The sequence below is a fragment of the Capricornis sumatraensis genome, chromosome 2 (assembly GCF_032405125.1).
Source record: "Capricornis sumatraensis isolate serow.1 chromosome 2, serow.2, whole genome shotgun sequence".
Taxonomy (NCBI): domain Eukaryota; kingdom Metazoa; phylum Chordata; class Mammalia; order Artiodactyla; family Bovidae; genus Capricornis; species Capricornis sumatraensis.
This window is the reverse complement of record NC_091070.1, coordinates 187,096,539-187,109,078: the sequence shown is the minus strand read 5'-3', so window position 1 is coordinate 187,109,078 and position 12,540 is coordinate 187,096,539. Positions and strand designations below refer to the sequence as shown.

Here is a 12,540-nt window from a genome sequence, read left to right as displayed (position 1 = left end):
AACAGTTGTGGCACACGGACCTAGTTGCTCTGAGGCATATGGCATCCCCCCGATCAGGGATGGAACCCATGTCCCCTGCATTAGCAGGTGGATTCTTTACCACTGAGCCTCTAAGGAAGCCCTGAAATTTAACATTTTCCAATAGCCACTTTAAAGTAAAAAGACATAGGTGAGATTAATTTTAATAAGTTTTATTTTACCTACCATATCCAAAATATCATTTTAATATATAATTGATCTAAAAATTATTAACGAGATATTTTACATTCATTTCCTCATACAAAATCTTTGACATCTGATGTGTATTTTCTACTTAGTTCCTCCCAATTCAGACTCTAAATTTTCACTGTGAATACTTGATTTAGATTTCTTGAATTAATGTTGAAAAATCAATTTTGCTAGTTGTTCCAAAAGTACTTAAAAGTTTTTCAGTAATTGAATTGAGTATCAGTTTTGAAATTAAAATGGAAATTAATTCAGATGAAATTAATGTAGCACCTTAGTTACTCCAGCCACATTTCAGAAGTTCCACCCACATATGCCTGATGGCTCTCATACTGGACTGTGAAGCTGTAGAGGCCATGCAGTGGGTTCAGTCTTCTCCTGCTTTCTTTTCTTAGCTAAACTTTTTCCAAATTGGAGAAAATTTGAAAAATGGATACAAAATGGTATTGAAGAGGTGGTTTGTTTTTGGTTACAGGAGATTGGTGAACCATTCACCTTCTGCCTCCCTCTAATTCCCACTCTTACATCTGTCCCCAGGAGTCCTGAAGCGCCTCTGTTCATCCCTGGAACTCCATGAAACAGTTAACAAGTGGTGGGAATCTTAGCACTGAGCAAATGGCACCCATTCAGAATCTTAGAGCCTTGAAGCTCAGAAAGATCTAGCATATATAGAGGTCCAGCTCCAAACCCTCCTTATTTTACAGAAATAGTTACTATAAATTCTTTGGCAGAACAGGGGTTCTGGGAGGCAGGGGACACTCAGCCTCTGCTAAACACCTGGGAGCAGATGGATCACTTCATTCTCTCCTCCTTGCATGGTTGTGTGTGTCCTGATCTCTTCTCCCTAACTAGGTTGGGGGCAAGGACTGCCTTTTACTGTGCTGTGGCGCCCACACAAAGCAAGACAATCAATAAATTCTTAACTGAAGGCCTGGCTGACTGTAGGAATTCAAGGTCACTTGAAATATCAGGGTCAGTGCATTGCACAACTCCAAAGAACACCATTCAAACTGTATTCTGATTGTGCAAGTAGCAGCCTTGTGAAGTCTGCAAGGTTTAAGCTGGGCTCTCATTCCCAACCGAGATGAACTTCTAAGAAATTCTTTATTGGAACAAAATAATTTCCTTCCTTATCTTCTGACAGGAAGCAACTACATAAGTAAATTTTCTTAACTTCTTGGAAATATACATTAATCAGGGAGTATGTATGGATATGAGATTGTGTGGTGTGTGAATAACATATGCTGGTAGGGCTGCTATGTTACGAAGCACGTTTGGAACAGTTTGACCATTTCAACCTTGTCTCCAAGTGGCCACTGTATTTGTATCTTTTGAAATTTCCCATGAATGGAATCTTTCTCTGATTTGAAAGATGCCTTAGAGCTCTTGGCTTTGTAAAGCACTCTAGAGCGTGACCTTTGGGAACCAAGCTCATACACCTAAGTCACCAAATGAGCACAAGGACTCTTTGTAGCTGCATGGTTTCTATCTTCATGAAGTTGAGAAAAGGCAGAGGAGAGGGGAGGGGTCCAAGAGGTTCTCTTAAGAAAACTCTCTCTTTGCTTTTGTGTTTTTCAAGCTGACAGGTGTTTATTTTTTCTCCTGTCTACCCAGGAAACCAAGTGCTGCCTCCTGGAGCTTCTCTTGGAAGTGGGCTCACACCAGAGGCAGCAAAGGACCTTGGCCTTCCTCCTGGAATTGCAGTGGCAGCCTCACTAATTGATGCTCATGCAGGAGGACTAGGTAATGTCTTTCTCTGTGTCACCACTAGCACTACGTTCTGTCACTCTCTAGGATCAAACACACTGCTTTTCTATTTTTAAAGCAAAGATTGAGAGCTAGTGATTCTAGTTAGAGAAGAAAGCCTTTTTACACTTAAGCATATGTATAGAATTATAGAACTTTTCATCAACTGTAGAATTCATTTATAATTTTATCAGTTTACCCATACAAACTAATAGAAAAATGATATAAATAAATACCTGGATGGCTCTTTGGTTTACTGAAAACTTGATAAAGATATGTTAACTTCCAACTAGCATGTATGACAATGGTGTACTTAGCTGTACTCCTTTTTTCTACACATACTCCAAAGCCCTTGCAAGTCTAATTTTATTTTTGTAATATATTTGGCTTATATCCCATGTCCAGTTACTTGGGTATATTCCTGATTTAATCTTTTAAGTAAATCTACAACCTGGCATGCTTGTATTCATTTATTCATTCATCAAAGAACCAATGAACACTTGGTGTGTTCCAAGCATGGTGCTAGGAAACAATGAATTAAAAAAAAAACAAAACACAAGGTTTCATCTGCCAGTGGAAGGCAGACAGTGAGGCAAAGTTTACCATAAAGTGTGATGACTCTATCCTCTTCTTCATTCTCATTGCAGTTTTTTTTTTTTTTAGGGGGGAGTGGATTTTTCATAGTCTCAATATTTCTTACTTCAACTATAGACAAACTTTTTTTTTCCCTAGCCTTTCTTTCTAACCGTGTTTCTTTTTAAATTATGGTTCAAACTTCTTAAGATCAATTTAGGAGATCATGACCATTAGATTTTCAGAACAGAATGGACTGACCAGAGGAGAACGTTTTTTGTAGAACATACATTTCCACTGCAGTTTTATGTATCTGCATGTGTATACTGCTCCATAATGAAAGTGAATTTCTTACTATAGATTACCATTAAAAAACTTTGAAAAATATTTTAGTCCATACTTCATATTACAGTCAAATTTATCTATCAAATGCTTACATCAAACTGCACTCACAGACCTCTGTCTTTGCATTTTTATTTCCATGTCTTTGCACATGTGTTTCTCTGCCTGGGGATGACTCATCCTCCACTTTGCCACTAGCTAACTTCTACTCTAAGTTAAAGACCATCTTAGATGCTTTATCCTCTGTGTAGCCTTCCATGGACGACGCTTCCATTTATATCTAAATTCCCTAAGCTGTCTTTCTTTCATCGCTTTTACCTACCACTATGGAAGAAGTGATTGTGTTGTAATTGCTGTTTTATCTGCTTGTCTTTCCCACTAGACTGTAAACTCCTTGAAGGCATAGGCATTGTATTATTCATCCTGTATAACCTATGCTCAGCCCTGTTTCTGGTTCTCACTGGTGCTTGATAAATTTAATAAATGAATATAGTCCCATTAGGTCAAGAATAAGATAAAAATGGTCCTAAACTGTAGAGTGAAAGTTAATGTTTCCTTACACAGCAGATTATTAAGCAATGTCTAGTCTTCCACATGGTCTCTGGAGTTTCAGAGCAGAAGAGATATCTGCAAAAATGCCTGTTTTATTTATCTTTATGTGTTCAGCATTTAACACAGTGCCTAAGAAATAGTAACAAGCCAATAATACATGTGCATTGGACAATATTGATGATAGGCAAGGGTCTTTCCTTCCCTTTTTAATGTGGGCAGTGTGCTCTTTTGATTGGAATGTCATGATTTTGTTTTCTAAGAACAGACACAAAGAAAACTTGTGGTCTAGACAGACATGGAGTGTTCCTATATCCTGGTAATCCCTACCTCTCATGTCCTGCTTGAGGCAAGGGAAGCCTCCTTCATCAAGCTTTTTCAGCTATCTTGGGGCAACAGTCTCAGTCATCCACTTGCACCCCAGGAGACAAGGACTTGACTTGGACCACCACGTGCTGAAAGAAAAAGGGCTACACTTGGTAACATTCAGAACTCTGGTTCCCTTGTCAGTTTTCCAGACCTCTCTAAGGAACAAACCCAAACCTGCCTTCTCACTTCTGCCCAGGGTTCACTGTACCCTTTAGGAGAGGAGGCTGTGTCCTGTGTGGTACCTGGTACTTGAAGACACTCAAACAGTCTAAGTTGACCTGCACTGAGAGGATTCCAGGCCATGAAATGAGCACCCACACATTTTCCTAAACCAGAGATAGTCAGTGGCAGAAATTTTACCCTTAGAAGCTTTCATTTTGGTTGCTCAGTCATGTCTGACTCTTTGCAACCCCATGGACTGCAGAATACCAGGCCTCCCTGTCCATCACCAATGCCTGGAGCTTACTCAAATTCATGTCCTTCAAGTTGGTGGTGCCATCCAACCATCTCATCCTCTGTTATCCCCTTGCCCTCCTGCCTTCAATCTTTCCCAGCATCAAGGTCTTTTCAAATGAGTCAGTTCTTTGTATCAGGTGGCCATAGTTTTGGAGTTTCAGCTTCAACATGGTCCTTCCAATGAATATTCAGTCAGAACTGATTTCCTTTAAGATTGACTGGTTGGATCTCCCTGCCGTCCAAGGGACTCTCAAGAGTCTTCTCCAACACCGCAGTTCAAAAGCATCAGTTCTTCGGTGCTCAGATTTCTTTATAGTCTCTAAGACTAGACATTGCTTAATAATCTGCTGTGTAAGGAAACATTAACTTTCACTCTACAGTTTAGGACCATTTTTATCTTATTCTTGACCTAATGGGACTATATTCATTTAATAAATTTATCAAGCACCAGTGAGAACCAGAAACAGGGCTGAGCATAGGTTATACAGGATGAATAATACAATGTCCATTTATAGTCCCAACTCTCACATTTCACATCCATACTACTGGAAAAACCATAGCTGTGACTAGACAGATCTTTGTTGGCAAAGTAATGTCTCTGTTTTTTAATGTGCTGTCTAGGTTAGTCATCGCTTTTCATCCAGGGAGCAAGCATCTTTTAATTTTATGGCTGCAGTCACCATCTACAGTGATTCTTGAGCCCCCAAAAATAAAGTCTGTCACTATTTCCGTTGTTTCCCCATCTATTTGCCATGAAGTGATGGGACCAGATGCCATGATCTTCGTTTTCTGAATGTTGAGTTTTAAGCCAGCTTTTTCACTCCTCTCTTTCTCTTTCATCAAGAGGCTCTTTAGTTCTCCTTCACTTTCTGCTATAAGAGCGGTGTAATCTGCATATTTGACGTTGTTGATATTTCTCCTGGCAATCTTGTTTCCAGCTTGTGCTTCATTCAGCCCAGCATTTCGCATGATGTGCTCTGCATATAAGTTAAATAAGCAGGGTGACAACATACAGCCTTGACATACTCCTTTCCCAATTTGGAACCAGTCTGTTGTTCCATGTCCAGTTCTTACTGTTGCTTCTTACCTGCATACAGATTTCACAAGAGACAGGTCAGATGGTCTGGTATTCCCATCTCTTAAAGAATTTTCCTCAGTTTGTTGTGATCCACACAGTCAAAGGGTTTGGCATAGTCAATAAAGCAGAAGTATATGTTTTTCTGGAACTCTATTGCTTTTTCAATGATCCAATGGATGTTGGCAATTTGATCTCTGGTTCCTCTGCCTTTTCTAAAAGCAGCTTGAACATCTGAAGGTTCATGGTTCACGTACTGTTGAAACCTGGCTTGGAAAATTTTGAGCATGTGAGATGAGTGCAATCGTGTGGTAGTTGGACCATTCTTTGGCATTGCCTTTCTTTGGGATTGGAATGAAAACTGACCTTTTCCAGTCCTGTGGCCACTGCTGAGTTTTCCAAATCTGCTGTCATATTGAGTGCAGCACTTTCACAGCATCATCTTTTAGGATTCGAAATAGCTCAACTGAAATTCCATCACCTTCACTGGCTTTGTTCATAGTGATGCTTCCTAAGGCCCACTTGACTTCACATTCCAGGATGTCTGGCTCTAGGTGAGTGATCGTATCATCGTGGTTCTCAGGGTCATGAAGATCTTTTTTGTACAGTTCTTCTGTGTCTTCTTGCCACCTCTTCTTAATATCTTCTGCTTCTGTTAAGTCCATACCATTTCTGTCCTTTATTGTGGCCATCTTTGCATGAAATGTTCCCTTGGTATCTCTAATTTTCTTGAAGAGATCTGTAGTGTTTCCCATTCTATTTCTACTTCTTTGTATTGATCACTGAGGAAGGCATTCTTATCTGTGCTTGCTATTCTTTGGAACTCTATACTCAAATGTGTTTAAACTTTGCCTTTAGCTTCTCTTCTTTTCTCAGCTATTTATTTAGAAGCTTTGGCTCAATGTTTTTGTTGCTTTTAAAACACAAATGCACTTACATTAATGTTTCCCCCTTTCTTTTCCAAAAGTAAGTTTTTTAAGCAGAAAGAGAGGACAGGACCTTGGATTCCTAAAGGGTTAAGCTTAGGGGCCAGAAGTGGCTAAGGAGGGCCTAGGAAGGTGACGTATTTAGTTTTGACCAAGTTTTATCCTTCTTCTACCTCCATCTCTCCTCTTCACCTCATAGCCAGTTAAGAGTTAGAATGTCTCGGAAAGAAAGGAAGCCTGGGAGCAAATATTCCCTCTTGTTTCCCAGCCTGCTCCTTTCAGGATGGGAGGAGAAGAGAGGCTCAAACATCTGAAAAAGTCATTCACCCATTCAAGCATGTAGTTACTAAGGATATATATTGAAAGCTTGCAAACCTGGTACTTACTGGAGAAGGAAGTGGTGATGCACTCCTGTATTCTTGCCTAAAGAATTGCACGGATAGAGGAGCCTGTTGCGCTGCCATCCATGGGGTCGCAAAGAGTTGGACACAACTGCGTGACTGAACAATGGCTGGTCCAGGCACTGGAGATGACAGCAGTGAACCAAGCAGCCAATGTCCCAAACCTTTTAGTTATTCTCACCTGGCCTGCGTGTTTGTGACTTAACAGTATTGGTGTGAGACAACCATCCCCTGAGATGTATTGTGATACTGTAATCAGGGCTCTGAACATGGAGTTTGAAGATCTGGATTTAAATGTTTATATTCTCTCTACCTGTGTACCTTGGGTCAAATATCATACCTCTTCATGTTTCTGAATTTCCCTTCAGGCAGTAGGAGATAGCAATACTCTCCTCATGGATGTGTTAGGATGTACACAAGAAGAGCCTCTGGCTTAGCATCTGGCACATAGCAGGCATGCAGTAAGGAGGTATCTTCCTTTGATTTTTCTCACTCTGGAATCACAATGCCTGACACAAAGTAGGAGCCTTATTAAGGGAAGTTCTCTTAGTTATTATCCAGGAGAATTATCTTCCCTTTGCATAGGCAGTTGGAGAAGAACCCCACCCAGGCTTCTGGACGTCATCTGCCTTCCTTGAATCTCTACCCTATATTTCCTTCCCCAAAACTCTTTCATGGAATGCAGGGTTTCCTACTTTAAGATTCTGTTTAGGTTGAGGTCAGAAACAACCTCAAGATCTGATTAGATGAACTCCACGCTGAGAGATTGCCAAGAGTCAGGTTAAGAAGCTGGCTTTGGAATTGGATCTCATCCAGGCCTCACACAAGCCCCGAACAATTACGGTTCCTTCAAGTGCTGACCTGGTGTGACCTGCCGCAGATCCCACATTCTGGCTGGCAGAAGGAGTCAACATTCTGCTTTGGAGAAAGCCTCCTGGACTCTCAGTCTCCGGGGAAGCCTGGGAACAGGAGGATAAAGATCAAAGAAGCAAATGCCACTCAACTCCTGCTTTTTCCAGTTCTGGAAAAAGAGGAGGAAGGACTTGGTGGGAATAAAAATCAAAGATAAAGGGACATTTCGTATTTAAGGTGCTGGTTAGTAAGTACTCCAGCAGACAGCCAGAAGATAGGAGTGATTTTGTTTGCTCTTTGTGGGGGTGGTTCTGGCCAAGGCTCCTGCTGCTGATATTTTTCTAGCTTACAGAAATAGTATTAACTTGGTTCCAGGTCTATGCTTGGCTCTGGCAGCCCAGCTGTCCTGAAAGGCAATAACAACTTGATTCCTGTCTCTGGCCCTCTCCCCCTCAGTTTTCCTTCTCTACCAGTCCAACTTCTGATTGTCCTTCACATCTTGAAATCGGGCCATCTCCTCAGGGGGCCTTCCCTGGCTCCCCTAAGCTGACTTAAGGGGTCTTTTCTCTCAGTCCCATGATGTCTGAGACTTGCCTCCATTACTGTACACATCACCCAGGTTTGTGTGTGATGTCTCGTTTGTCTCATTTTTGAGTTTGTGGACTCTTTGAAAGTAAGCCCTGTGCCGTTTCATTCTTATATTCCAGCAACCAGCACAGTGCTTTGCATGTAGAGGATGGTTAGCAACGTGCATATTTAGTGATGAGTCGGGCACGACTGAGCGACTTCACTTTCACTTTTCACTTTCATGCATTGGAGAAGGAAATGGCAACCCACTCCAGTGTTCTTGCCTGGAAAATCCCAGGGACGGTGGAGCCTGCCATCTGTGGGGTTGCACAGAGTCATACACGACTTAAGCGACTTAGCAGAGTGAGTGAATGGCATCCCCTCCATGAGGGATGGATACTCAGCTGAGAAGTAGGGTAAGCTCCCATTACAGAGGAAACTGTCCCTGCACAGTAGGTGTACCTGGCTCAAGTCTGCACAAGGCAAAAGGGTTGTGTTGAGCACTCCCTGATCCGGTCTGGGATGTCTTGAAACTCGTGTCCTTTGTGCTCCCTCACATTAGCAGGTATTGTCCGGGAGCAAACATAGTGCCTTGGTTTGGCATCACTCTGATTCCAGATACTGGTTTCTTTGCCAGATATTGATTTGGTTTAAATTGCTCATCTGGGCCAGATGTTGAATTGGCTTAAATCTCTCGAGTTACAGAATCAAACCAAAATGAAAATTTTTCATTTCTCCCTCTCCTCCCATCCCTCCTCCTCTGCTTTCCACTTCCTTCCTTCCTGTCTTTTTGCAGAAGAATTGGTTTAGCCCATCTTGCGAAAAGAACTTCTGGTTCAGTGCTCTGTTAGAGAAAACCATGGTTTATTCCAGTGAGCAATAAAACTTGCAACTTTACATCTCACCATTGTCAGTACTCTAGAAGCCATACTGATTCTCAGAGCAGCTTTATACACGCTATTATTTTGTTTCCATTATTAAATAAAACAATGAAGCTCACAAAGACTACCTCATATACCTAAAGTCACATGGTTAACAAGTGGTAAATTCATGATTTAAACCCACGCTATTTGATTCCACACTTCTAATCACTGTGCCTTATGGAATGCATATTTGTTACAGTATGATCCAGCCTAGGCTTGCATTTGCCCTCAACTATACTCCAATATAAAACAAAAAGTTAAAAAATAGCACATGAGAAAGTAGCAAGTATCAAAAAAAGAAATTATTATGATAAATATTTATTGATGACTCTCTACTAGTTGATGGGGGTTTAAGGTAAATATGAGAGAGAATTAAACTTCTGGGTACTTGTATCTACTAGTAGTGAAAATAAACATTAAATACACAACACAATTATACATTCCAAGTATATAAGGCGTTGTGAAAAAATAGAATAGGCCCAAAATTGAGACTTGAAGAATTGTCAAAGGATTCTTAGAGCAAATGATGTCTGTAATGTCATTGCAACATTTCCTGCCCTATAATTTCTTCTCGGGCTTCCCAGGTGGAGCTAGTGATAAAGAACCTGCCTGTCAATTCAGGAGACATAAGAGATGCATGTTCAATCCTTGGGTCGGGAACATCCCCTGGAGAAGGAAATGGCAACCCACTCCAGTATTGTTGCCTGAAGAATCCCATGGACAGAGGAGCCAAGCAGGCTATAGTCCTTAGGTCGCTGAAGTGACTTAGGACACAATTGCTTCTTGATAAAATGGAATTTATTTCGTTGTTGAAACTTTCAGACTTCAATGAGGCTTTATTCCTAAAAACAACGACAACAACATCACTAGTAAAACAAGAACCACTGCTCTTATTGGTACCACTGTTACTGTGACTGTTTACTTGCCTTCCATGTGCCAAGTGCTGTGGCTAACACTTCACATACTGTATCTGTTGCTTCTCATGATGATCCTACAAGGCAGAATTTATTTCCCATTCTATACATGAGGAAGCTGAAAGCAGAAAGAGTAACATTTCCACCATCACAAAGCCAGTATCATGGCAAGAAGCGGACCTGAGACTGACTTCAAAGCTCATGATCTTTTTCTTTATTTCAGTGGTTCTCAACCAGGGGTGATTTAAGTCCTCAGCCCCACTCCCATGGGACATTTGGCCATATCTTGAGACATATTTTTGATTGTCATTTGGAAAAGAGGAACTGGTATGGCATGGTAGAGGCCAAGAATGCTGCCAAGTGCCCTTCAGCACTCAGGACAGCCCCACAACAGAAAGTTATCCAGCCTCAAATGTCAGTAGTGCTGGGGATGAGGAATCCTACTCTTAACTGAAACCCTCTGAATGATATTATTTCCCTTCATCAATTCAGGTGGTTTTTTGTTTGTTTCTTTGTAGAAACCAGGAAGCAGCCCCAATTAACTGTCTTAATGATATGTGAGTCCTTCGTCAAGATGTTCTTTCTGAAATTAACTCTTCAGTGAAACTAGTTGTGAGATAAGAAACTGAAGACTTCTGAATAGGGAGTATAAGATGATTCCTGCCCCTTCTGTCTTACCCAAAGTCTAACACTAGACCGCTTGTCCTCCTTCCAACACATCAGATACGCTCGCCCTCTGGCCTTTGCTTGCGCTGTGTGCTCAGTATGGGGTGCTCCCCTCCTCCCCACTTCCACAGTCCTACTCATACATGAGAAATCAGGCTAAATGTCACTTCCACAGCGGAGATGTCTCCAAAATTAACCTCATTCTTAGAAACTAAGAATCACTCCCTCCTTGTAGTTCTGCCGCACTTTCACCTTTTTCGCTTTTCACACCATATCATGTTTTTCTACCCATCAGTCAGCATAGAACCCACAGAAGCAGTCCTCCAGGTATCAGTGAGTTAATTAAGATAGTAAAAGCGAGAGGATTTTGAAAGATCCAAAGCAAGAATTGGTAAATCCAGGTACGGGAGCATTTTGAAAAATGTAGATACTTAATGGCCTGCCCACCAAGGATCCTGAGTCTGAGTGTATGAGGTGGGTCCAGAAAACCGATTATGGGATGGAAGGTGTCACCTGGGGCCCAGGGGAGAAGGCCTGCAGGACAGGTTAGCATCGAGTACACAGGTGAGAAGCAGAAAGGATGTGCAGCTTTCAGGTGGACAGATCCAACCAAAGCAGATTGGTGCTAAGAAGGAGCCAGGCCTAGACACGGATCAAGAGCTGGAGGCAGGAAGGAGTGTATCTGGCAAGAAAGCAAAGGTGGATCCAAAGAGGCAGACTTTCTGTGAGGAATGGAGGGGATTAGAAGAGCAGATAAAGTCTTGCTGGCTAATCTAGAAGGAGAAAAGCAGTGTCAGTACCCAAACAGATAGAGTGAGGGTGACTCTGGGAGTTACTGGACGTGAATCAGAAGCGGGAGGAGGAGTTTGTGTGTTTTTTAAGACTATTGTTTTAGGATGAGGTTTGGTTTAATGAGAACCACTGCTGCCTGATACCAGAGCAGCTGCGTGAGACTTAATGAGGGGCAGAGAGGGGAGAAGGGGGTGGGCAAGACAGCCTTGAGTTTCCTGCCCCCGAGGCCCCAGGGCTTTCCTGGAACACTGTGCTTCTCTGAATTGTAAGGGAAGGGCCATAGCTGAGAGACCAGTGTTTTCTGTGGCCAGAAATCTGGGAGGAATGTGGGCCCATGGGGCTGCAGCCAGCTCCCGTGCCCTACCCTTCTCTACTGCACAACCCAGGATATACAGCCATGAGCCTACCCTGAAAAGGTTGTTTCTTTATTTGATACACATGCTGCTGTTTGGATGAGTGATCATAGGCTTCAGAACTAAAAGTTTGCTCAAAGACTTTCTATATCAAATTCTTCAAATGAGAAAACCAAAGCCCAGAAAAACAGTGAATCATCAGGGTTGCCCCTCACATTACCATCAGAGTTGGAGTTAGAAACTGAGCCTCCTAATTCACTGGTCAGGGGCCCTGCCCCCATTCTACCACACTGTCTCCAAATTAGGAAGAGGAAATGGTTTGGGGTATCTGGGACACTTATCAGTTGTAGAAAATAGGAGGTGAGAAGCAGGTATACGCACACAGGTGCTTACATGAGTATATGTATATGCAGCTGTGTGCACTGCATGTACGTGTGTGTGCAGTAAGTCCCTGCATGTGCGTATACGTTGTTACTTCATTCTACACATCATATCCCGTTTAAAGACTATAATTAGGATCCTAGGTGGCCATCAAATAGGTAAACTAGTTGTTCTAAGCCACACATGAGCAAGTCTTTTCCATTTTGTTATCACAGTCTCCCTTAAAAGCTGATAGTAATAAAAGCACCTGGCATTCAGGGTCCTTCTGGGAAGCTCAAAGCAGTTATTTTTTGTTTCATTCTGTGCCCAACTTTGTGCTGGGCACTTAAATAGTCAGTGTCATCCACTCACGGCTATGCTGGGACATACCATTGTTTTCTGTATGTGACATACAAGGATATCAAGGTTTAAAAACTTGTTCAGCATGGCA

General features: G+C 41.9%; 1 protein-coding gene across 8 annotated transcripts in view; it reads left to right on the top strand.

Moving 5' to 3' along the window:
• FGGY (FGGY carbohydrate kinase domain containing) overlaps window positions 1-12,540 on the top strand; it is a 502,857-nt gene that overhangs the window by 253,255 nt on the left and 237,062 nt on the right. For all 8 annotated transcript variants that reach the window (XR_011144409.1, XM_068963998.1, XM_068963999.1 and 5 more), the window contains one exon: window positions 1,840-1,968. Coding sequence is in view for 7 of the 8 variants with exons in the window: in XM_068963998.1 (XP_068820099.1) it covers window positions 1,840-1,968 (129 nt within the window). In the remaining variant the exon portion in view is untranslated. The remainder of the gene's footprint in view (window positions 1-1,839; window positions 1,969-12,540) is intronic.